General features: G+C 38.7%; 1 protein-coding gene across 3 annotated transcripts in view; it reads left to right on the top strand.

Moving 5' to 3' along the window:
* The window catches only part of TENM1 (teneurin transmembrane protein 1), a 786,286-nt gene that overhangs the window by 519,932 nt on the left and 242,188 nt on the right, over positions 1 to 24,166 (top strand). For all 3 annotated transcript variants that reach the window (XM_011279454.3, XM_011279453.3, XM_019824255.2), the window contains 5 exons: positions 6,646 to 6,845; positions 8,064 to 8,274; positions 13,336 to 13,437; positions 14,742 to 14,936; positions 18,052 to 18,252. In XM_011279454.3, the coding sequence (XP_011277756.1) occupies positions 6,646 to 6,845; positions 8,064 to 8,274; positions 13,336 to 13,437; positions 14,742 to 14,936; positions 18,052 to 18,252 (909 nt within the window). The remainder of the gene's footprint in view (positions 1 to 6,645; positions 6,846 to 8,063; positions 8,275 to 13,335; positions 13,438 to 14,741; positions 14,937 to 18,051; positions 18,253 to 24,166) is intronic.

Genomic DNA, 24,166 nt, shown 5'->3' with positions numbered 1-24,166 from the left:
AATGGTGAGATTTTAACAATACCATTTCACTTCTGTCTGAGAAGGTGTATGTAATACTAGATGAGCTACTGTCCTGGAATGTAAAGTCTCAGTTTCTGAACATAACTGTTTACACTTACACACTAATGTATTTCTCAAGTGTAATATTCGTTAATGGACTTTTCCACACAATCAGCTATCTGTTATCAGTATCAGGAAGGTGGGGGTATTTTATTTCTAAACATATTTTATTCACAGTTAATTCCTAAAGGGTTCCATGTGGCGATAGTTTCAGTTCTTCCACTAACCCTTGTACCAAAATGTCAAAATAAGTGATCAACATTACTAAATAAATTATTAAGATTACTATTTTATTAATTCATCCAAACAGTATTTACCAAGTGCCTACTATGTATACAAGGTTCATTCTTCCTTTTTCTTTTTCTCTTTATATTGGTTATAGAACCAATATAAAAAGCATGTGTAATACACAATCTGTCCCTGAAGAATTAAGAGTTGAATACGTATTTTTCTTCAATGGTTCATATAAGGAGAATCATACAAAGTTACTTAGATGGAAAGGGTAGGGTAAGTTTTCACTGTCCCCTTTAGATTTCTTCACGGCTTTTGATCATAGGGATTAGGGCTTGATTTCACACCCCCAATTTGTTTGAAGCACGGATTCTCTAAATTTCACAAAGATTTGTTACTATGAAATAATTATTATGTTTGAAGGAGCAAAAAGAAGATGGCACTTAAGCCGTGAACCACATTCTAGGACTAATTCAGGTGAAAGACCACCCCAAAAGCATTTATTGATGTCTTTTGAAGACTTTGAATGTGCTATTTGCTGAAGTGAAAGGCAACTATGATCTTAAGGCATATTTCTTTTACGTGCCTTTGGACAGCATTCCCTTCAGTTAATAAAGCAGTATCTTCTTAGCTTAGATAGCTTTTATGGAATTTGCAAATGCCTTTAAAAGACTACTAAGATTGCCGTTACGGAGAATACCACAGCCTTTAACCTAGTCATTTTTACATAAGGACCTGGTATTGGAATCCTTTTAGTGACCACGTGTCAGTATCTTCTACTAATGTTTCACTGAGTTTTGTGCAGAATCATTAAGCCCGGTCTAGCTGCATTAAGTAGAAAAAATAAATACTTGTGTATGTCCAGAATATAGTCGCTTACCCCTGTCTTATAAGGATGATTTTGTTAGTAATTATGTTATTAGTATTCAGGTATATGTCTCAGTCTAGATATAATGAAGCCTTAGTTTAGTCGGTAGAGCCACTGCACACGGTGTCTGTCACCAGGCCTGTGTATTTACCTTCCAGGTAGCTTGACCTTTTCATTTTGAACTAAGCAACCATCAGTTAGCTTGCCATCCTTCAACACGGCCTATCTGCCATTGTTTTTTACCACTCAGCAGTTGATGCCTGTGTTGCAACCTATAAAGAGAGTGTTTAGCTCAAACTAAATTGGTGGATATTGGTGAGACTGTGATAAGTACAGTACTGCACAGTTTGATATGATCCATGGCAACCCGCACTTGCTCTTGGATTTGTGCAAGGGCGTGTTCTGTTACTGGAGAGTTTGGTCTTCCTAGACCTTCCGATATGCTGTAGGAGTGTAACTGGTTAAACGACAATTAAAACATGAATTATTACAAAAACCATACCTGAGTGCCACATTTTAACTCTGCTGCTGACACTTCGCAACTGAAGGATCAGGGTCAATGTTAAGTTTGACCACACCTACCCCACTTACTTATATTGGTGCAGAATGTTTTTAGGAAATCACATCACATATTGTTTGCCTGCATGTAATTTTCTTCTCTTTCGCTTCCCCCTTTGAGCTACATTAAGAAAAAATTAAAGAGTAAATTGACTAATAATCACTACATCATAACCCATAACAAATTTTGAGAGAAGATAAAATGGAGCAGGTTGTTTAGTGATGTAGATTGCTAACAGGGAGATGTCTTCCTTTCTGATGTACTACTCAACTCTAAAGGTTAGAGGTTGAGAAATATTCCATTTGCAAGCTGTGAGAATTTCTCTTCGACACCAAATTGCTGCAACTCGCTTGCTTTGCTATTTTTATTTAAATTATAGTCCACATGTTCATTCATGTTGTCATGTCTCTTCATCTATCTTGTTTTAACTCTGATGCAGGATCTCAAAGGGTAAGACCATCTTTTAAAATCATTTTTTATAAATGACTTAGCATATATGCTTCAGATATTTACTAGTGCCAGGAACTGGGAAACTCCAACAACACGACTTCATGAGTTTCTTTTGATTTAGTGAATAACATTTAAGTAGCCTCATTATGCAGTATATGATGCTATAAAGTGCAGAAGGGAAACACGGTGTAGCATTTGGTAAGGCTCGTATATAAAGGTTAATGTCCATCAGCCAGTTTTGCCCTGATTTTTTTTTAATGACCGCGTCTGCATTCATTAAAGGTCATTCATAGCACCGTTAAAATAGTGTTTGTCAAACCTAATTTTAAATTATTTTATATTTATAATATTGTTTGCACAACCAAATGATGCATTTTAAGAAGTGATAAGAGCCCCTGATCAGGATGGCAGTTGAACCAACTGAACATTAAGTTGAAAGTGGAAGTATCCACATAAACACGGTCTATTAATTGTCTGCTCTTTCAAGACATTTGTCAGCTCCGGGACCTTAGGAGTTAAATGTATAATCAACCCTTTGGGGACAAGACTGTTCTGTCTCACATGGGAAAAAGTAACTTTCAATGAAAAATAAGGTCCTCAGTTGGTGATTTATCATCTCAAAGGGCATATTTTATTATAAATGTCAATTCCACAAAATTATGTGTCCTGTAATACATAATTATGTTCAAAATTGCATTTGAAATCTATTATTAACAGTTAACAGTGAACATTCTTAAAATAGTTATTACTCTTGGCCTTAACACAAAAAGCAATAATGGAGGTATTTTAGGGAGTTAAAAGCTGCAAGGCATTGGCCTCTGAATAAAGCCACTGCAGGTGTGTTTCTTAATGGGCTGTTAATTTTATAGCAAGTGAACACAAAGGACAGAGACCATGTGTGTTTTTAAACTGTGTTTGGGGTGGAGAAAGAGTTGATGGCTGAAAAATATAAAGGCCGTGTGGAAAGAGGCCAAATTGAATTCCCCCCTGAGGTGCAATCCTGTGGCTTAGAGTCAAGGCAAACTAATTCTTGCCCCTCCTCTTCTATCCCTTCCCTCCCCCCTCCACTCAACAGAGAATTCCACAGAAGCATATAGTAATAGAGTATCTCAGAAATAATTAGAAAATTTGGAAATAAATAATAAAGACCTTCTTGTCCAAACTTAGCACCCTCTCACACTAACTAGCTCCTTTTAGGCTTCTTGTATTTGCTACTGGCATTGTCTGAGTCACCCAAACTCACAACCATGGAGTAAGTTTTGACCCTCCCTCAGCCCCCATACCTAGTGTCCCAGTGTCCTAACAACCTTGCTTCTCAGTGTGTATGCTGTGTACCATGCAACACGGGCATTACTTGGGAACTTGTGAGAAATATCCGACCTCAGACCTACTTTATCATAACTGCGTTTTAAAAAGACGCCCTTCTTAAGCACATTCAAGTTTGAGAAGCGCTGCTCTAGAATCTTCCTTTATATTGTCTTCTTTCTTTTTTTCTTCTTCCTGAGAAAATAACTTTTATTATTATAAATAAGTCTCTTTATATTTTAGATATACTTTTGACTTTTGGTAAAAAAAAATGTCTTTAAATTTTACTTTTTAATTCAGAGTGATGACTCTTACCTTGTGACACAAGCATTTAGTTCATTGCTCTTTATTTTTTTATAATTTATCTTCCATCTTCTTTATGTTTTCCGATTGATCCATCTAGTCTGTGCCTTCCCTGTCTTGCCTTAGTTTATTTTTTTTAATACTTTTTTTTTTCAACGTTTATTTATTTTTGGGACAGAGAGAGACAGAGCATGAACGGGGGAGGGGCAGAGAGAGAGGGAGACACAGAATCGGAAACAGGCTCCAGGCTCCGAGCCATCAGCCCAGAGCCTGACGCGGGGCTCGAACTCACAGACCGTGAGATCGTGACCTGGCTGAAGTTGGACACTTAACCGACTGCGCCACCCAGGTGCCCCTGCCTTAGTTTAGATAAGTTATTTTTTATCTCCATATTATTTTCTCTATGCTAGTGTGAAAAATAAATTTTTATTTTTTTAGTATTTATGCTTGAAAGTACAATAAGATTTTTAAAATGTAGAGTAATCTGAAGTTCATTGATATTTGTATCATTCTTTAGGATAACCCAGTTTTATACTTCTTCAATAATATGTGATTTTTTTAACTTTATTGAGGAAGAATTGACAAATATAGTTGTATATATTTAAAGTAGACAATGTGATGATTTCATATACACATACAAAGTAGAAATGATCAAACAGGTCAGGATAATTAACACATCCATCACCTCACACTCACATAGTTAACTTTTTTGGTGTGGTAGGAATGCTTAAGATCTACTCTCAGCAACTTTCAAGTGTGTAATACCATCTTGTTAACTACAGTCGCCATGCTCTATGTCAGATTGTCAGAGCTCCTGCTTATAACTGAAAATTTGTACCCTTTGACCTACATCACCCTGTTACCCCCTCCCTCCAGCCCTGACAACCATTCTAGTCTCTGTTTCTATGAGATTGGCTTTTATTCTTTTCTAGATTCCACGCATAAGTGATATCATATAGAATTTGACTTTCTCTGTCTTGCTTATTTTACTTAGCATAATGCCCTCCAGCTTCATCCATATTTTTGCAATTGGGAGCACTTCCTTCTTTTTTGTGGCTGAATAATATTTCATTGCCTGTGTGTGTATATGCACATACATATATACACACAATGGAGTAGTGTGTGTGTGTGTGTGTGTGTTTGTGTGTATCACATTTTCTTTATCCATTCATCCATCAAAGGATATTTAGATTGTTTCCATATCTTGGCTATTATGAATAATGCTGCAGTGAATGTGGCTGTGTAGATACGTCTTCAGGATCCTGATTTCAGTTCCTTTCCATATATACACAGAAGTTGGATTGCTGTATCGTATGGTAGTTCTATTTTTTTGAGGAACCACTGTACTGCTTTCCAAAATGACTGTACCATTATTGCATACCCACCAATGGCATATAAGGGTTCCCTTTTCTCCATATCCTTACCAACATTTGTTATTTCTTATCTTTTGATACTAGTCAACCAAACGGGTATGAGGTGCTATCTCATTGTGGTTTTGACTTGCATTTCCCCAATGATTAGTGATGTTGAGTACCTTTTCATATACATATTGGCCTTTTTGGGAAAAATGTGTGTTCAAGTCCTTTGCCCATTTTTACATTGGATTATTTGCTATTTTGCTATTGAGTTGGATTATTTGCTTTTTTTTTTTTTTTTTTTTTTTTTTTTTTTTACTATGGAGTTGTATGAATTCTTTGTGTGTTTTGGATAGTAATCCCTTATTAGATATATGGTTTGCAGGTAACTTTCTCACATTCTGTAGATGGCCTTTTCAATTTATTTGATTGTTTCTTTTGCTGTACAGAGCTCTTTAGTTTGGTGTAGCCCCACTTGTTTATTTTACAGGTGACTGGACTGTACTTATTCCACGTGAACTGTTGAGCCCACTGTAAATTTAGATCTTTAGGTCATTTCACCTGAATTATTGTTCCATAATTCTCTATCATCCTTGTGTTTCCACCTCTAAATCATTCTACCTTCTGCCTCAAGATTAGTTTTTCTAATGTATCCAAATATCTCCCTTCTTCCCAAAAACCTTTAATGACTCTCCTCTTTTTTTTTTTTTTTGGTACAAAGTATTCCTTTCATGTGGAAAATTCTTGTCAACAGCTCTGTTGAAATCTTCTCTTCCCTTTAAGGCCCATCTTCAATACTACTTCCCATAAATACCCTTTTCTAAATCATTCATTCATTCATTCATTCACTCACTCATTGAATAAATATGTATGGATCACATACTATTTGCATACATTCTTCTAGTTACTGGGGATAAAGCAATGAACAAAACAGCCACAGCCTCATGGAGCTTATATCCTTTTGGGAGAAAATAGGCAATAAACAATAAACAAGTAAAACATGTGGTATGTTATGGATGTAAGTACTAAGAAGAAAAATAAAGGAAGATAAAGGGCATAGAGACTGCTAGGAATGAGGAGTATCCTCCAATCAAATACTCCTTACTCCTTTGAATACCCAAATCATTTATTTTGCTTTACAACATGGTTATTTGTGCATTTGTCCTATTTCTTCTCTTATATTCAGAGCTCCTTGAGAGCAAGAAGCTCATCTTGCTCATCTTTGTATTGCCTGCATTTAACCATTTAAATTTAACCATTTAATAATGATTAAAATGAATCAAGTTATGGAAATAAATGTAACAGTAATGCAAGAGAAGGGAGATACTGGTATAGTGGTTGGTTAGGGAAGTCTTCTTGGAAGATCATTTGTGTAAAGCCCTGAAATATGGGTAGGGTGGTGGAAAAAAGACCTTAGTAAGTCATTTTGATATTTTTGTCCTGAAAAACTAAAAATCATCGCTTTATAAATTACGATTAATATTATCTGTAATTTTCTTTACCTTTAAAACCAGTGTTTCAGAAGGGACGGGCGATAGACACCGGAGAAGTTGACATTGGTGCACAAGTCATGCAGACCATTCCACCTGGCTTATTCTGGCGTTTCCAGATTACTATCCACCATCCTATATATCTGAAATTCAATATTTCTTTAGCCAAGGACTCTCTGCTGGGAATTTATGGCAGAAGAAACATTCCACCTACACACACTCAGGTATTTGATGTTATAGGTGTTTCTTGACCCTTCGGAGGGTGGTGGGATGAACAGTTCAGGGTTTGTGACTTGCAAAGTATGTGAGAATCAAAGGTGAAGGCAGACAGTTTTTGTAATGAGCAAACATCCAGAATAATCACACTCAAACGAATGAAAACCAAAATGACTGAGAAGTATGCAATAGCATTTAGCAGAGCAGATTCAGAAAAGGAAGTTTAAGAAAATATTCTTGAAATTTGAATTCTGTTTCCTGGAATAAGATGATCATGAGCCATCCCGGCCCCCTCATCTTACTTAGCTTTTGGGACCACACCTCCTTCGCTGGCCCCATATGGTCTTGACCCCTTGTCCCGATGAAGAATGCAAATCAATAAGGGAAATGAGTCTAAAAGGCAGGTTTTATCTTATGGGTAGAAATTTTTTCTTGTTATTGTTAATAATAACTCAAATACGTAAATCTTCCGTGGTTTAGAAAGCCCTTCTATAAACGCTAACCACCTCATTTCTCTCATTTTTCCCCCTTATCTCTTTCTTGCACGAACCCATTTGGGGCCTTGCTCCATCTAAGAAGTAGCGTAAGGAATCATAACCATCAGGGGATTGCTTTTTTTTTTTTCCAACAGATACGACCATAGTCCAAATCTTACCTTCTGGATGGGAATAGGCAGGGAATTAGAATGCCATTCAAATGTGACTCTTAAAATGCCCAAGGAAATGTGTGCCATGTGCTTGTCCACTGATTAGGGGGGAAAAGGAGGGGGTTCTTTAAATATTTAAATATGCTACCACAAAGGTAGTAAATTACGAATGTCCTCAAATTTTTGACTGTTTGTTTTAAAAACTGTAAAACTCTTAAATTTGTAGAGAAGATCATGATAACTTTTTTGAGGGGAATGTGTGGTTTCGAGTATCTTCTGATACTTTAGTAAAATATCAAGATTCTCTCGCATAGTGCCAAATACAATTTTTTCTATTTCTTGGTTTATTTATGTTTAGACAATTATTTTGAATACTCCAAAACTGAAAGGTATTTTATAACATTTATAAATATAGTGGGTTTTTCAGAATTAATAAAATAGTTTTGTGTTTAAGTATAATTAAGAACGAGTAACTTCCTCTTTCAAAGCAAAGAAGTGTGGGAGAGAGCAGTTGAAGTTAGAGATGTTCGTTAGTCTAGAAGTAGAAGTAGTGGCTCAGATTTGCGTGTATTTGTTCCAGTTTGACTTTGTAAAATTGATGGATGGAAAACAGCTGGTCAAGCAGGACTCCAAGGGCTCTGACGATACCCAACACTCCCCTCGGAACCTGATCTTAACCTCACTGCAGGAGACAGGTTTCATAGAGTATATGGACCAAGGGCCTTGGTATCTGGCATTCTACAATGATGGAAAAAAGATGGAGCAAGTATTCGTGTTAACTACAGCAATTGGTAAGCTGCCTGGACTATTATTTTGAATTGACAGTATAATTCTAGAAAGACAGCAGTGATTAAAGTGATACAGATGTCATTTCAACCCATTGTTCATTCTGCCTTAAAGTCCTTATTCAAGATAGGTCACTACGAGAAAGGCTTATATTATTGTTGTCATTAATGTTGTTTAAATGCTGATTAAGGTTTTCTAAATGCTCCATTATTTGCTGCTTTGTAGGATACTTGCCATGTACCTTTTTATGTATTTTCGACAGGAATAGTTACCTGGATAATATTATTACCAAGGCTGCATAGATGAACAACTTCAGTGACAAAGGGAATAAGCAAGAGAATCTCTGTTCATTCAAGATCCATTAGAAAAGACAAAGCAAATAAATACCTTTTAAAATGGAGAAACTAGCACCAGTCCAGCTCTTCTTTAGAACAACCGATTCTAGAACCATTAAGGCTTCAAAAACCTACGAGTATTCAGAGAAGGGTCTTAAGGATAATAACTTGGACCACTCATAGCCCTTTCTTTTGGAATTTTTTAGCCCTGAGGGGAAACATCTCATAGACATGGTATTTTATTGTGTGAATCTTCCTAACACACATGTCTTTTAAAAGAAGGGAAAATATTTTACAGCTGTCCGTTTTCTATCCAACTCTCACCACTTTATCCTTTAGTTAACCTGTTCAACCATATGTTTAGGAAGATGTGTTGACTGTTAATAGACATACCATCTGCTCTTTATAACAATTATGTTCTATTTTTACTTGATGCTGAAGACCTTGACCCAGTAGAAAATGGTATTCCAGCCATAATATTAACAAAAACTTTCCTCTAAAGTAATCAGACTATAAAAATACACCGATTATTTTTTTTTCCCCTGGAGAAAAACTCCACAGATTTTACATCTTCAAAAGACAGCGTATTTGTTAAGTTAGAAAAAAAAAATTGAAGTCCTGACACTTTTTTGCAACGCTAACAGACTCAATGGAGCAGATTTAATAGATGTACCTTTCATGATATTGTTTTTCTATCAAGGCCCAATTTTAGTAATGCAGATGCCAATGAGTCATGGGAAGTTGAGTTCCTCCTAAGAAATCAAACAGTTAGAAGATCTAAAATATTTGTGAAGATTTTCTCTCTTCCTGTTATCCTTACCAGTAAGCTCAAGTTAAAACACTAACCCAACTATTAACCTTTCAAAAATCAATAGACCCAGAAACATGCTTGAAGTTTTTTCCTGTCCCTTACTTCCTCCCAAAAAGAAGCTAATCTTTGAGATACAATTCCTATTATCCAGATATCACGCTGTCAGTTTCATATGCAACAAACTATTTGCTTCTTCCTTATGCAAGTCATGTTTTTTTCTACTTTTCTGTTGTGTTTTTAATTTTTTTTTAATGTTTATTTATTTTTGAGACAGAGACAGAGCATGAACAGGGGAGGGTCCGAGAGAGAGGGAGACACAGAATCCGAAGCAGGCTCCGGGCTCTGAGCTGTCAGCACAGAGCCCGACGTGGGGCTTGAACTCACAGACTGTGATATCATGACCTGAGCCCAAATCGGACGATCAACCGACTGAGCCACCCATCCGTTGTGTTTTTACAATTAGAAGTAACAGAAACACTTCTGCAATTCCACTTAAAGAGAATCCAAGTAAATTTCTGAAAAAAATCACAAGTATTAAGTTATTTGCTCTAAATGCTCCCCGTTAATTTTTTTATGTTTTTATAATTTAACTGCAGTAAAGAGAGGCTAATATATTTGATTAAACAATTTAAGCTTTGTATCAATTTGACTACGCCAAATGCTGTTCTTAGCTGTTCGTTCTCTATTTCATGATGTTAGAATCGGTTGATTGATCTGAACTCTATTTGGTCCACTACTAATAAGGATCAAGACAATATTAGCAATAAGCATTTATTGAATGACTAATATAGGCTAGCCACAGGCCTATATTAATATATGTTATTTTCCAGTAGTATAGACAGAGTTGTCAATATCCCCTAATCTCAGCCAACCTGCTCTATAACATGATAATATATACCACTTATGGAGTGCCATTCTGCCCCCAAACACTGTACCAAATGATTTACATTCAATAATCTTGTTTGATTCCCTTCACAACACTGATAGCATAGGTGTAGTGATATTTATATAATAAATAAGGAAATGGAGGCTTGAAATGAGTAAATAATCTGATAGAGTCTCACAGACAACAAGTGGCAAAATTGAGATTTGAGACAACCAAGTATGTCTGACTCCAAAGCCCATGCCCTTCAGGCCGTAATCATTCCATCAGATTATCCATTACCTTTAGTTTCTCCCATAAGAAAACCTGCCAGGAGCAAAACCCATCATCACTGCAGATGCAGATATCGAGGGGCTTTAGACTCTAGAATAAAAGTAGAGTTTTATGCATAGAACTTTAAAATCATTCTCAACTCTAATGAACTGCAGTTGAGGAAGTGATTCTGAAGGAAGATTAAAAAGATAGAAGGCAAGAGGCACCTGGGTGGCTCAAACAGTTAAGCATCTGACTCTTGATTTCGGCTCAGGTCATGATATCACAGTTCGTGAGTTCGAGCCTCACATGAGGCTCTGTGCTGACGGTGCAGACCCTGCTTCGGATTCTGTGTCCCTCTCTCTCTCCCCCTCCCCTCTGTCTGTCTGTCTCTCTCTCTCAATAAATAAATAAATAAATAAATAAATAAATAAATAAATATAAACTTTAAAAAGGATAGAAGGCAAAATTTCATGGAAGCCAACATAAATAGAAAAACACATTATTTCTCATCATGAGTTACTTATGTGTTCCAGCTGTAGCCATCCTCCTCCTAGATTCCCTGAGCTGTCCTAGTGTCTCTTTGATACCCAGTGGAGGTGGCAGCTTCCAGATCCTCCCTATATTACCTTCTCTTCTCATTTGCATTGCTGGTGTTAAGTTCTGTGCGGCAGTGTGGGCCCAGAGACAGATCTTAGATAAGTCAATAAGATGTAGGGATTTTTATTTATTTTGATAGCAAACTTTATTAAACATTTTTTCTACAATAGCTACATTCCCACAAGGCTGCTTGCATAAGGTTGTCAATAGGAGCTGGTGTGAAATTAAATTCAACTGTATTTACCTTTGAAAGCTTCCTCCATGACCTCCTATTAACCATCCAGGGCAGGGGAAATCCAAATGTAGATTTAAGAACTGCCACTATCGCTTGGCACAAGAAACATAGATTAAATAGAAACTGGAGATGTAATTGTTCCGTCTTTGAATGGAAAAAACTCTGTGCCTTTTCAGCACCTTTTAAAGAAGTTAATGATTTTATGAAAATAACGAGTGTTTTAAGAAGTTAAAAATGGTTAGCTCTTTGTCAAACGTTCCGTTCCTGTCAGACCAGTTGTCGCTCAGCAAATGCCACGTATAAATTTCTTATCCAGTTCAGTTTTCTAGCACAGGGATCAGAGAACAGATTATCATAAACCTGCAAAAAGCTATCTGATGTATTCACACAGGGGTGACAAGAAGAACCTCTTCTGAGTGATAATAGGGGGCTATGCACACAGCCCCTGGATTCATTCTCGGCTTTCTAAGAATTCCCCCCAAAACTAGATACCACTTTCTTCCTCTTGGCTTTTATTCTACCCAAGGCCGAACCCCAAGTCTAGATCAGAAGTTCTCTAACTATGGAAGTTTCCTATTTGAAGCATTGGTTCTCAGTGCCTTAATGAGGTGAGCCACCTGCAGGGTCACCTGAGGTTTTTGTTAGACTGTGGATTCCTGGGCTGCATCCTTCAGATTCAGTAGGTCTGGAGGGAAGCCTAGGCATCTACATTGTAAGTGTTTTGGGTGATCTACTGATCCAGGTGGTCAAAAGGCCACAATTGAAGAAATGCTATTTCTCGGCCCTCATTATGAATTCTCACAGCGGAGTAGAAGACGCCAAGACCACTTCCTAGAATATCTCCTTCTAATTGGAAATAGCTTATGCAAGTGAAACGAGATGAAGTAGATAATTTGGATTGAAAAGGAAAAACTGGTACATACGAGAAGTGTGAGTTTAATGGGCCAGAACGTAAAACTCTGAATCCAAGAATGCTAAGTATGGAAAACTTCCAGAAAGAGTAATGAGAAGATGATTAAAAAAAAAAAAAAAACTGAAAGAAGAAAGCACACATACCATAAGAGTTCATGGACTTGGAATTTGACTTTATTATACTCAAATACAATTTTAAACTAGAAATAATTTTTGTCATTGTCAGAGCCTGACTTTTGTATAACTTCCTACCTTTTCAGCCAAATTACTAACCACAAGACTTATCAAAGTTCTGTCGCACTGTACATCTTTATGTCACCAGAACTACCTATGGGCGCCTTTAAAGCCTTCTCAATTCCCTTGAAGCCTATTCTTCTCTAAGAATGGATTGAAGGGAAATTAGTGGCGGAGAACTGATAAGCATTTACAGTCAAGAAAGCATTTCTCAACAAAATACTTAGGTTCTAATGCTTTTAGTGGTGGTGAATTTAATATGAACACTTAACTTTAAAAGCCTTCCATTGTCACTTATTAATGAAAATGAAATACTGATTATCATATTTAAGCTGTCAAGATAGTAGATTAAACATTTTAAGGTGCTAGAGAAGAAATTTTTTATTTGTTACAACCTAAACTTGAAAAATAAACAGTAGACTTAGTCTTTTGGGTTGCATTTTTAAGCCCATTTTGCTTTTGAGAAATATCCTATAATTCTAGTACATTTTTAGCTTTGTCACGAACATCTCATAAGAATACAATTCATCTAGACCCTTTATGCACTTTAGAGATGAGGTTGGTTTTTAGTTTCACTCTTGAATAGCCAATTCAGCAAATCCAGGGCCCTTGTAATAATTTGGTACTACATGTGACATCTTACAGAAATCTTTGGCATCTGATTTTAAACAGTAAGTGCTCCAAGACAGGAGAGGGCAAGATTGTTATAGACCCAGAGTTCTTGCAATTTAAAAAAAAAAAAAAAAGTTAAGGACTCTACAGCCTGGAAGTTTGCTCATTTCTTTCCTTTTTCTCTATTAACAGAAATAATGGATGACTGTTCAACCAATTGCAATGGAAATGGAGAGTGTATCTCTGGCCATTGTCATTGTTTCCCAGGATTCCTGGGGCCTGACTGCGCGAGAGGTAATGTTGCTCTGTTATTCCAATTGGTTTGGGGATATACACATCTTTTGAGAACTCGGAATCAGTAGCAATAAGAGGAGGAAGAGAAGTGGCCGTAGGAGTAGCAGCAAACCACCCCCCCCCACCACAACCAAAAGCTGAGTACTTACTCTGCCACAGACTGTTATAAACACTCTGTTACCTCTTCTGAATCATACATCCTTTGGAAACCGGTGACGTAGATCTACCGTTATCCCAGCTTATTGTGCCAAGAAACAACCTCAGAGAGGGGCGATAGGCAGTTACCGAACGGGTGGAATTTGTACCGGGGTCCTCTGTAACTGCTTATATACACCCGCGTAAATGGGAAGGGATAGGCAACCAGCAAACCGATAAGGAGCCTTAGAAAGTAAAGACTGGCAAGTCACTAGTGAAACAGCAAACTTTACTGTTTCCTCGACTTGCCCATAGTTTAATTCTCGAAAAGCTTTAGATAAATCACACTGCATTTCACCCCATGCGTACAGTTACTATGGTAGAGATGCTTTCTGCTCATTTTCAGTGTATTCTTACGGTTCTCAGTCTGCTAATACTTTCATCTCAGGTTTCCCAGCCACTCAGATTCCCTTAGATTAAATTCTGCTCAGCTGAGAATTCTATAGCAGCTGGTTTCCTGGGAGCATGACAGATCTGGAGGATGTGGGGATTAGGAAGAAGATGGCTGGTATTAAAAATTGACTAAGACAGAAGATGCAGGCCCTGCCCTCAAGGAGCCCATAGTTTTAATAGGGAGCCAACAATGACAAAGCAGAGTTTAAGTATTCTAATAAAGGTCTGCACCAGGTGTCACGGGAGTAGACATCTGTCCAGCATAAGTGTATTCAAATATACGACTTTTTAAGATAACATTTTATACTCCCTGTTTATCAGTTTTTAAAATTTTCAGGTTTTTCTTTCTAAAAGTGGCGTACATCTGTTTGAGGAAGAAAAGCCATAAGAGAAAAAATAAAACCTTGGTTTAAAATAATGATAACAGTAGTAATAATAATAATAATAATAATAGTTGTTTAACGGTATGTTGGAATCAAAAGCACATACTTGAAATAATTGCTTCACGCAGGATATTTTCATAACTTATCCTTTTTCCTCTCTCATAAGAGGAAAATTCTATTTGTAATCGCAAGGATGTGCCTGTTTAATAAAGGCTAAGTTAGAAATAGTACAAATTTTTGCCTGAAATATTACACAAGAATCAATAGACGATTGCTCTTTGGAGATTTTAAAAGCATTTTGAGAACACTACAAGTTCATTTGCCAACCTTCAGATTCGTGCCCTGTGCTGTGTGGTGGGAATGGAGAATACGAGAAAGGACACTGTGTCTGCCGAAATGGCTGGAAGGGGCCGGAGTGCGACGTTCCAGAAGAGCAATGCATTGACCCAACGTGCTTTGGTCACGGCACCTGCATCATGGGAGTCTGCATCTGTGTGCCAGGATACAAAGGAGAAATATGCGAGGAAGGTCAGAGCCCCATTTTAATCTATTGCTTCAGGCTTTTCTCTCACTGAATTGTGCAACTGTCATCCTGTAGAGATGCATCTAGTAGAGATGCAGGTAGTCTCTGCAAACCGTAAATGTTCAATATGTCTTTAGTACATGGAGAAGAGGGCTGGAGTCTGGGGAACTCATGTCTCTTCAGACAGTCTCTAATATTAACACAGGGCTGTATCTGGGACACTTGCAGAGCAGTCATGAAAAATGGTGTTCCCCCCCCCCCCATTTCTAACACTGCTCCATAACTTGAGAATTTCCATATTGATGACATTAGGTGTTAATTCAACTGCTTTCGTTGTTCCACAGTACATTAGGCTATATCTTACTTTAAAACACATGATAAAAATAATAATGGATGCACATTTGGAATGATTTCATTGAATGTTTTCTTTGGGAGCGATTTGTAATTACCATTATTATTATTGCTTTATAGTATTTATTTTTACATACCTCATGCTGGAACTTGACCTCCATGCCTAAGGAAGCCAGCGGACCACTAATGAGTTTCATGGCAGTGCCTTTATATTAAAATTCACTCCAAAGGAACCTTTACACACACGACGCACAAACATATTTTGAAATGGCAATAGTTTCATCATTTAAAGAGACACATTGGAAAATAAGTTTACTAGTAATCAGACCTTTTTCATGCCACATTCCTCAAATAAGACTGATTTCAGAAATAATATTAAACCATTACCATGGGAGATGGTCTCATCACAACTGTTGTTCAGGAAAGAGGCTGCTGAAAATGCACTATAATTGCTTTTTAAAGATGGCTCATTAAGACTATTACACAGCATTCTAAAGGGCTTAATCTCATTCCGCTCCAAGAGTTTAGCTTTCCACCTCCCGTTAGCAATCGTAGAATTTTGGCGTGAAGATTATATCTGTTCCAGTGAATGGCATTGGGCCTGGACAGGACACCAGAGTTCCTGAGTTACCTCTGGAAATCGTTTTTATGGTTATCCAACTGCAGTCATTATGTTTAAGTTGTAAACTCAGACGTTACATGGACATATGCATGTGCACCCAAACAATGATACCCCTCACAGCATCTACAGTTCTCCATGAAAATGTTTAACCTCATTAATTTAGACCCTTCTGATCAAAATTTGGGAGGCACTTGAAAAAGGACTTAGCTTAAATTTCCCTTCTAGGGATCTCTAAGAAAATGTGTAGAATAACCAAGATAGCAAGGAAGAATACCCACCATATTTAACAGTATAAGCTTGTCAAATACAGCAGAAAAAAAATGTTTTAAGTTAAAGGTCATAGACCAGAAACTCACAGGCTGAACTGGGCTTGTGGATGGGTTGTGTTTGGGTCACACAACAGTGGTGGTGGTAGTGTTTTTATTGGGTTTTTTCCCCCATGTGATCTATTTGCCAAAATTTAAAAATAGAGAAGCGTCCTATAAAAATCTCTCATTTTGGTCTTTCTTGAGCAACTGGAAAATCTGATAACCATGGGCCTGTGTTCCCACATGGCGATAATCAGCGGGAACCAAGCAGCCGCGGTTTCCTTTAAACTGGACCCTTCTCTCAGTTCCCTCCCAACACACTGGCTTCTTATGTCCAGTTCATCTCATTCATGTATGCTGCTTGCTGGCTCATTCAGACATATGGCTTTGTGCCTCTAAGTATGACTTACATATTCCTTGAAGGTGTACTTTTAATAAAACAAACTAAGTTCACTATTATTTTGTTTGTTATAGTTGTGTTTTAATGTAACAAAATAGCCTCCTTCTAAAAAATATTCTGTACTTTTAGACTTTCCCTCTTGATCCAAATAATGAACAAAATAAAATCAGATGTACCTTTTAGTATTTATTTGCTGATTAGCTCAGGAACTAAAGCACTGTGCTAATGACCTTAAGGTTATGGGCTAATTATAATACAATAGCACTAATTGTAACAATGCTTAGGCTCTGTTCCATTACCAAAAGCCACACCCGAGACCAGACCAGTCTTATGAATGAAGGCAGGTTTTATCAGTCTGTTTCATTGCTGGAATACTTTTTGAATTACTTATTCAAAGCATACTCCCCTCATTATGTGGAATCATTTTAGTTTCATCTTATTGTATCGAGAGAGTAGAAATTTGGAAACAACCTTGTCATTTCCCATGGAATGGCCCCTCAATTAAAAACACAAAACAATTTTCCCCAAGGCAAGTATAGGGATCTACTTCTAAGAGTTTATACATTTGTTACAATGTGTCCAAAAATTTCCAGACTCCCAGAATTAGAGACAAATAGAATTGCATCTGTGATATTCTAAATCATCAAAAACTATGTCACGCCATCCTGATGGAAGGAGAGGCCACACAAACAATTTTTTTAATAATTTTTAAAATTTTGTTGAGAATATTGCATTTTCAGTGCTTCTGAGAAATTAATGAAAGATTATAATAAATTGATTATGTTGTATGATTTCATGTAACAGCAGTCAGCTCACCTAATACCTAATAATCTAAGCCTAAAAATATGTTTTAATATTTTTAATATTTTATGTTTTAATATTTTTATATATATTTTATATTTGTAGACATATATGTGTAGTATATTTCTTTATTTTATATATTGATTTATATGTAATATGTGCATACACACACACACACACACACACACACACACACACATACTACTCTAGACATACCAAATGAAAGCCAATTCTCAGAGCTAGGATTCCAATTTCAGAAAAGACAAGGAATGACTTCCCCAAAATTCTTAGGCTTTCTTGCGAAGCCAAGGAATTCCTGTTGAAAGCCCGCACTGGTGCAGCCACCCATTTATGTGGGAGTACTACACCTTGCGTAACAATTTTAAGCAACGTATGTGTGGTTTCCTTCGTCTTCTAATTTTAGGATGCAACCTTTATGATACCCTACATATTTTTAAGTATTAATCATCTCCTGGTTTGAATACAGCCTTTGTATGAGACATTTTATTACCTAATTTAATACCGTATTAATGACGTATTAGGAAATCAAGTGTGAGTATCTCAGTTTCATCATCCTAAAGTATATAGGCAACACCTGTTCACTTTCAACCTTTTTCCTCCTTTTTTGGGGCTTTCAGAAGACTGCTTGGACCCGATGTGTTCCAGCCATGGCATCTGTGTAAAAGGAGAATGTCACTGTTCTACTGGTTGGGGAGGAGTCAACTGTGAAACTCCACTTCCTATATGTCAAGAGCAGTGCTCAGGACACGGGACTTTTCTTCTGGACACTGGGGTGTGTAGCTGTGATCCCAAGTGGACTGGATCTGACTGTTCAACAGGTACACTGGAGTTACCTCCTTCTCTTCCTTCCTCCACTCCCAAATTCTCACTGGCCTTTGCCTTAAGGTAGAACTTGTTAAAGTCTGGGTTGTATGACTTCATGGGTCATAAAGGACTTCCAAGTATTTCCTAGGCTAGCGTTTTACTGGGTTTTCATATGCAACATGCTACTGGGCTTCTTCTTGTATTTTCCATTGTAGGTCTGTACTTGAAGCTCTGTCCTCATTCTGTATTCTCCCACAGTTTTGTCTTTCCCTGAGCCTCCTACCATCAGTTCTATACAGGTTATTTCAAAGCTGTATCTCCCCCCAAATAATCCTTCACATCTAGTCATCTGCTGAGTATTTCCACTGGGTGTTCCATCACTTAGAAACAGAACTTAGCTCAGGAACTCTATTTATACATTGCCATATTGCCACCCAATTGCTCTTCCCACGACTTGGCTTTCCTTTTCCTATTCCTTACCTTAAAATCAGCTCTAGGTCTCCCCTGTCTAGAAATAAACTTCAGATATCCTAGCCTGTTATTAAAAGCCCACCACAGATTCTCCCAAACCTCTGTCTCCAACCTGTCTTCTACTTGTGCTTCTCGCATGAATCCCTCCTTCTGTGAATGTACTCTGTATGCTCTGCCCCCTCCCAGGGCATGCCACGTTCACACTTTTCTCCATGCCCTTTCCCCGGTGGGGAATGCTGGTACCTTTCTAACCTAGGAAAATCCAGCCCATGGGTGCCTGGGTAGCTCAGTAGGTTAAGCGTCGGACTCTTGATCTCGGCTCGAGTTCTCACGGTTCATGCGTTCAGGCTCCATGTCGGGCTAGGCACTGTCAGTGCGGATCCTGCTTGGGATTCCCTCTCTCCCTCTCTCTGTCCCTCCCCTGCTCATGCTCTCTCAGTCTCTCTCAGAATAAATGGATATACTTAAAAAGAAAAAAAATCCTGCCCACCCACCAAGACCAACTACAGTTTTTGCTATTCTATAAAACCTCTCCTGATCACATCAAGAGGATCCTCTGAAATCCCACCGTACGCATTGCTAGACAGTAAAAATGGCATCGTGATGTAGGTATTTGTGTACGTGATTTGTTTTTCCGCCTAAACTAAAAATAATGGGTAGTTCTTTATACTTTGTTTTCTTACCCTTGGACCATGTGCTCATTCAATGAGTAGAATGAACAAATAATAACTCCTACAGAACCTCTGCCTGTGAATTTTGTTGAGAATGTAAAATGACATGTGGTAAACGGGAAAGATTAGGAGCTCGGTGGGACTTTTTGTACCACAGAATTAGTTTATGAACCAAAAAGTCTCCAAACCTGTGCTGTAAAGAAATGAGAAAGCCCCTCTGTTAAGAGAATTAAGCCTAACATAATACTTTACTGTACAAAATTTTGTTGCCTCACATACAAGTAACATAGGAGAGAGGATTGCATTTTACACTTTCAGAAATGGGTAAAATGATAAATTTTAACTAATAATAACTAAACTATAGACCTTAAAATTCTTCATTTATATACTTAGCAAATGCATGTGTGCCTGCTACGTGCTTGTCATGGTGCTTGGTGCTGGGGATGTGGTGGCAAACAAGATGGATGTGGTCCTTGGGCAAAAGGAGCTTCCAGTCTAGCGGAAAAGACACTTAGAGCAAGCTAGAAGATGGTTACAAAAAGGAAGTAACTGGGTATTATGGGACTTTATAGTATGGCTCTAGGCTGACTATTCATTTATTTGCTACATGTCATTGACCACCTTCCATTCCTTCATGTGTCAGATATAGTATGTCCGGAGCTTCAAATTTAAAATAAGATTAATGTTTGTGTTGTTATTAAAGCACACACTCACATAACAATTATTATGTAATAGGCGCTATTCTTTCTTTAAGTTTTGTTTTACAGCTTATTTACTCATTTTGGGAGGGGTGGGTAGGGCAGAGAGGGAGAGAGAGAATCCCAAGCAGGCTCTGCGCTGACAGCACAGAACCATGAGATCACGACACGAGCCAATATCTAGAGTTGGGATGCTTAACCGACTGAGCAACCCAGGCACCCCTAATGGGCAATATTCTAGGTGTTGTACATATATTCGTTTAATCTTCATAACAACTCTGTGAGATAAGTACTATAAGTGTGCCCATTTTACGAACAAGGAAGCTGAGCCACAGAGAGGTTAAATAACTTGCCCGAAGTCATCCGTGTAACAAGTAATAGAGCCGGAACTTGGGCTAATAAGCTATTCTGGCTTCACGTTCTGTACATCTAACCACTGTCCTGTCCTGTCCTGTCCTCTAGAGGCCTGTGACCTAATTCACTGATAAAAAAAAGTATTATTGGACTGTGCTGCAGAACACAAAAAGGGGACAGTAGGGTATTTCTGTGAGAAGAGGCCCCATAGTCAGGGAAGACTTTGAAGGAGTCAACATTTGAATCCACATTAGAAAGATGATCACATGTTCATCACGTGGACAAGAGGGGAAAGAACATTCCAGGCAGATGGAGTAACTTAAAGAAATAGAGCTATGAATGCAAATGCCATGACTGAGGGTTTGCTAGTCCTTGGGCATAGCTGCAGCCTAGAAATCCAAGAGGAGACAGGGGCAGGGCTAGAACACAGGGAGTTGGGTTTGCACACCATGCTAAGGGATTTGCATTTCCCCTTAACACAGTAGGAAGCCACCAAGTGGTTTACAACAAACTGCATGGGAGATAGACCACTCTTTCAGGAACCAGAGAGGAGGCGATGCCTGACCTGGGGGCCTAAGGGACAAGGACGATGTGATGATTAGAGTTGCCCAGGAGTGGAGTGCTGGGGAGGGCTGGAGCTGACACACCGCGCTTGCGAGAATAGCGAGGCGGAGACATACCAGAAAGGAGTTACCACAGCAGATGAGGGACAGAGAGGAGCCAAAGATAACCACCCTGAATCGCTAGGTAAAAGGAGGCACCACCAGCTGACACCAAACAAGCACACGCAGAGGGGCGCCTGGGTGGCTCAGTCAGTTAAATAGACTTGATTTCTGCTCAGGGCATGATCTCGTGGTTCGTGAGTTCGAGCTCACGTCGGGCTCTGTGCTGACAGCTCGGAGCCTGCTTGGGATTCTGTCTCTCCCTGTCTCTCTCTCTCTCTGCCCCTCCCTGCCCCTCAAAATAAATAAATAAACATTTTATTTTATTTTTTACCTTTTTATGAAATGTTTTTATTTATTTTTGAGAGACAGAAAGAACACAAGCAGGGGAGGGGTAGAGAGAGATGGAGACACAGAATCCGAAGCAGGCTTCAGGCTCTGAGCTGTCAGCACAGAGCCCGACGTGGGGCTTGAACCCATGAATTGTGAGATCATGACCTGAGCTGAAGTTGGATGCTTAACCTACTGAGCCACCCAGGCACCCCAATAAATAAAATTTTTTTTAAGCACAGTCAAAAAACCAGGTTTGGGCAAAGAGACAGGACCTGGTGAGGTCAGTTTTGGACGTGCTAAGTTAGAGATGCCTGCAGAAGATCTGGGTTGGTATGTCCCGTGACAGATTGATACTCAAGAATGGAATTTATGGGGAACTCTGAACTGGAAACAAATATTTGGAATATAGTTCAGACCTTAGGAATGCACATTATTGTCCAAGAAGAGTGCAGAGAATAAGAATGAAGAAAGTCAAGACCCTAGAGAACACCAATATATAATATCTTTACCATGAGAGGGTTCCTAACATTTAGTCAAAAACTGGCCTCTTTATATAAGACTTAATAAGCATTTATTGTTTGAATAGTGAATATGTATCATACAGTTTCTCCCTCAGGCCACTCACATCCCTCATGTCTCCTTCCTGATGCCACAGAATTGGGTAAAATTTTTGGCAATACACCTCTTACCAATTGTACAAATTCAAATATTTGTATTTCCAATGAGTCAACGTGAAATTCCGTGTGCTGAGAGTTTCTCTTTCCACAGCCCACCCCTTCCACCTAATACACAAAGATATGCACCAGGCCTGTCAGCAGAAATGACTCAGAAGGGGAGGAAAAGGCTAATTATGAACATGCCTCTACACTTGCCCCCCTTGCACATGAAGTACCCCAACCCTATGCTACGCCTCCCTCACCTCAAATCACCCTTACCCATCCAAATAAATCACATGGTCCTCACCATGCGTGAGAGCCCCCCAATGTGAGAGCCCCATAGAAGATTAGGTCTGGAAGAAAATGTACAGATGTCTGCCTCAATGTTTCATAGATGTGGTGGCCTCTGGGCCACCTGCCTCAGCATCAGTAGGGATTCTAATACTCGGCAGCACAGACAGGTGAAGCAGTTTGCCCAGAGGTAAAAGCCACTGAACTGGTCTAACCTCCTCATTGAATTGTTCATTTCCCCTATTATGTCCCTGTCCTCATGTGGGGCGATGAGATACTTCGTGATCAAACGTATCTATAGCTGGGGAGACAAGTGTGAACAAAGATTTAAAATACCTCTCACTAAGCTATAAAAGAGAGATGTGCAACGCACAAGGTGTATTTAGCCTCACTCGAAGGTCTAGAACGTAGTCACAAAAGACCACAGCCCTGAAGGGGACTGTATACCACACCTAGGAGTTTAGACTTGATCCCAAGGACAATGGGAAAGCCACTGAGGGGGTTTAAAGAGGTTAGTGTCATGACTATTTACATTTTAGAATGATCACTCTGAAAAAAAAGTGAGGTAAAAAGTAAAGAAAAGTTGATATAAGGGAATTTACGCACAGATGGAGATGAAAGGATGGGTATGAGAGAAGCTAGGAAACAGGACTTGGTTACTGGATACGTGCCAGGGGAGGCAGGAATTTTCACGGACTCCGTGATGTCCATGGTGGGAGACTGGATAAATGGTGAACACCGCTAACAGAGAAATGAGTTACTTCTCTACTAAACAAATTTTCATTGAGCACCTACTATGTGTCACATGCTAGGATCTTGAGGATCAGTGAGGAAAATAAAGATTCCTGCACCAGCGGTGCTTGCAGTCTGGCAGGGGTGAGACAAGTGGTAAACAGTGAAGATGTTTCAAGTTTTTGAAACATGAGCAAACCGAGGGCCGGAGAGGTGAAAGAAGCCATCCAAGACCAAAGACCTGGCCAGTTGCAGGCAAACCTACAAGTAGGAGTCAGTTCTGCCGATTTCATTTTGTGTCTGGAGTTCTTTTCAGCCCTCCATCCTTACCCCCACCAGAGAAAGAAGGAAGAGTTAGACAAGGAGCTGGCACTCAGGTGAATAGATGAGCTTACGGAGAAGGTCAGGTTGAAGGAGATGAAGGGCATCAACTATCAAGTGCATGAATGATACATTTTTGTCCAGAGATCCCAGACTAAAGCCACACTCATCCATTCTGGGTCCGATAGAAAAAGAACACTAGAATCATCTCTTGCTCAAAGAAGCAAAAGGGTGGATAGGTATGACCCCAAACTCAGCAGGCTCACAGGCAAAAACCTTCCTAATAAAACTACCAAATTGAAAAATAGGGGCAGGAAATGCCTTGCAAATCTCTAGTGTCGTGGTAGGAATAGTCCTTCTGTGATTTTTAAGCTCCATAAAGGTTGTTCCCACAGAGCATATTTAACCATCAAGATGATCTCACTGTGCAGACTTTTAATTGAGTGTGCTCAGTACAGGAAGCAATTTAACATCTGATTCTTATAATGGATCATGTCATTTCAAAGGTGGATATGCTCTTTGCCATTGATCATTTTCTTCCTCTAAACGCATGAAGCTTAGCTGTTAGCGTGTTAACTGTGCTGCTCCGATACGAAAAGGACCACAGTGAATGGTTTACTGATTATTTTCAGTCTGTCCTCCAAATACATTGAGTATTGTCACAGCACCATAGTGATGCTTGATAGAGGCATCTTTCACCTGAGGGTCTCATGGTACTTCACAGAGGTTAACTCATTAG

The sequence above is a fragment of the Felis catus genome, chromosome X (genome assembly GCF_018350175.1).
Source record: "Felis catus isolate Fca126 chromosome X, F.catus_Fca126_mat1.0, whole genome shotgun sequence".
In the NCBI taxonomy this organism is placed as follows: Eukaryota; Metazoa; Chordata; class Mammalia; order Carnivora; family Felidae; genus Felis; species Felis catus.
This window is presented reverse-complemented; position numbering and strand designations above follow the sequence as displayed.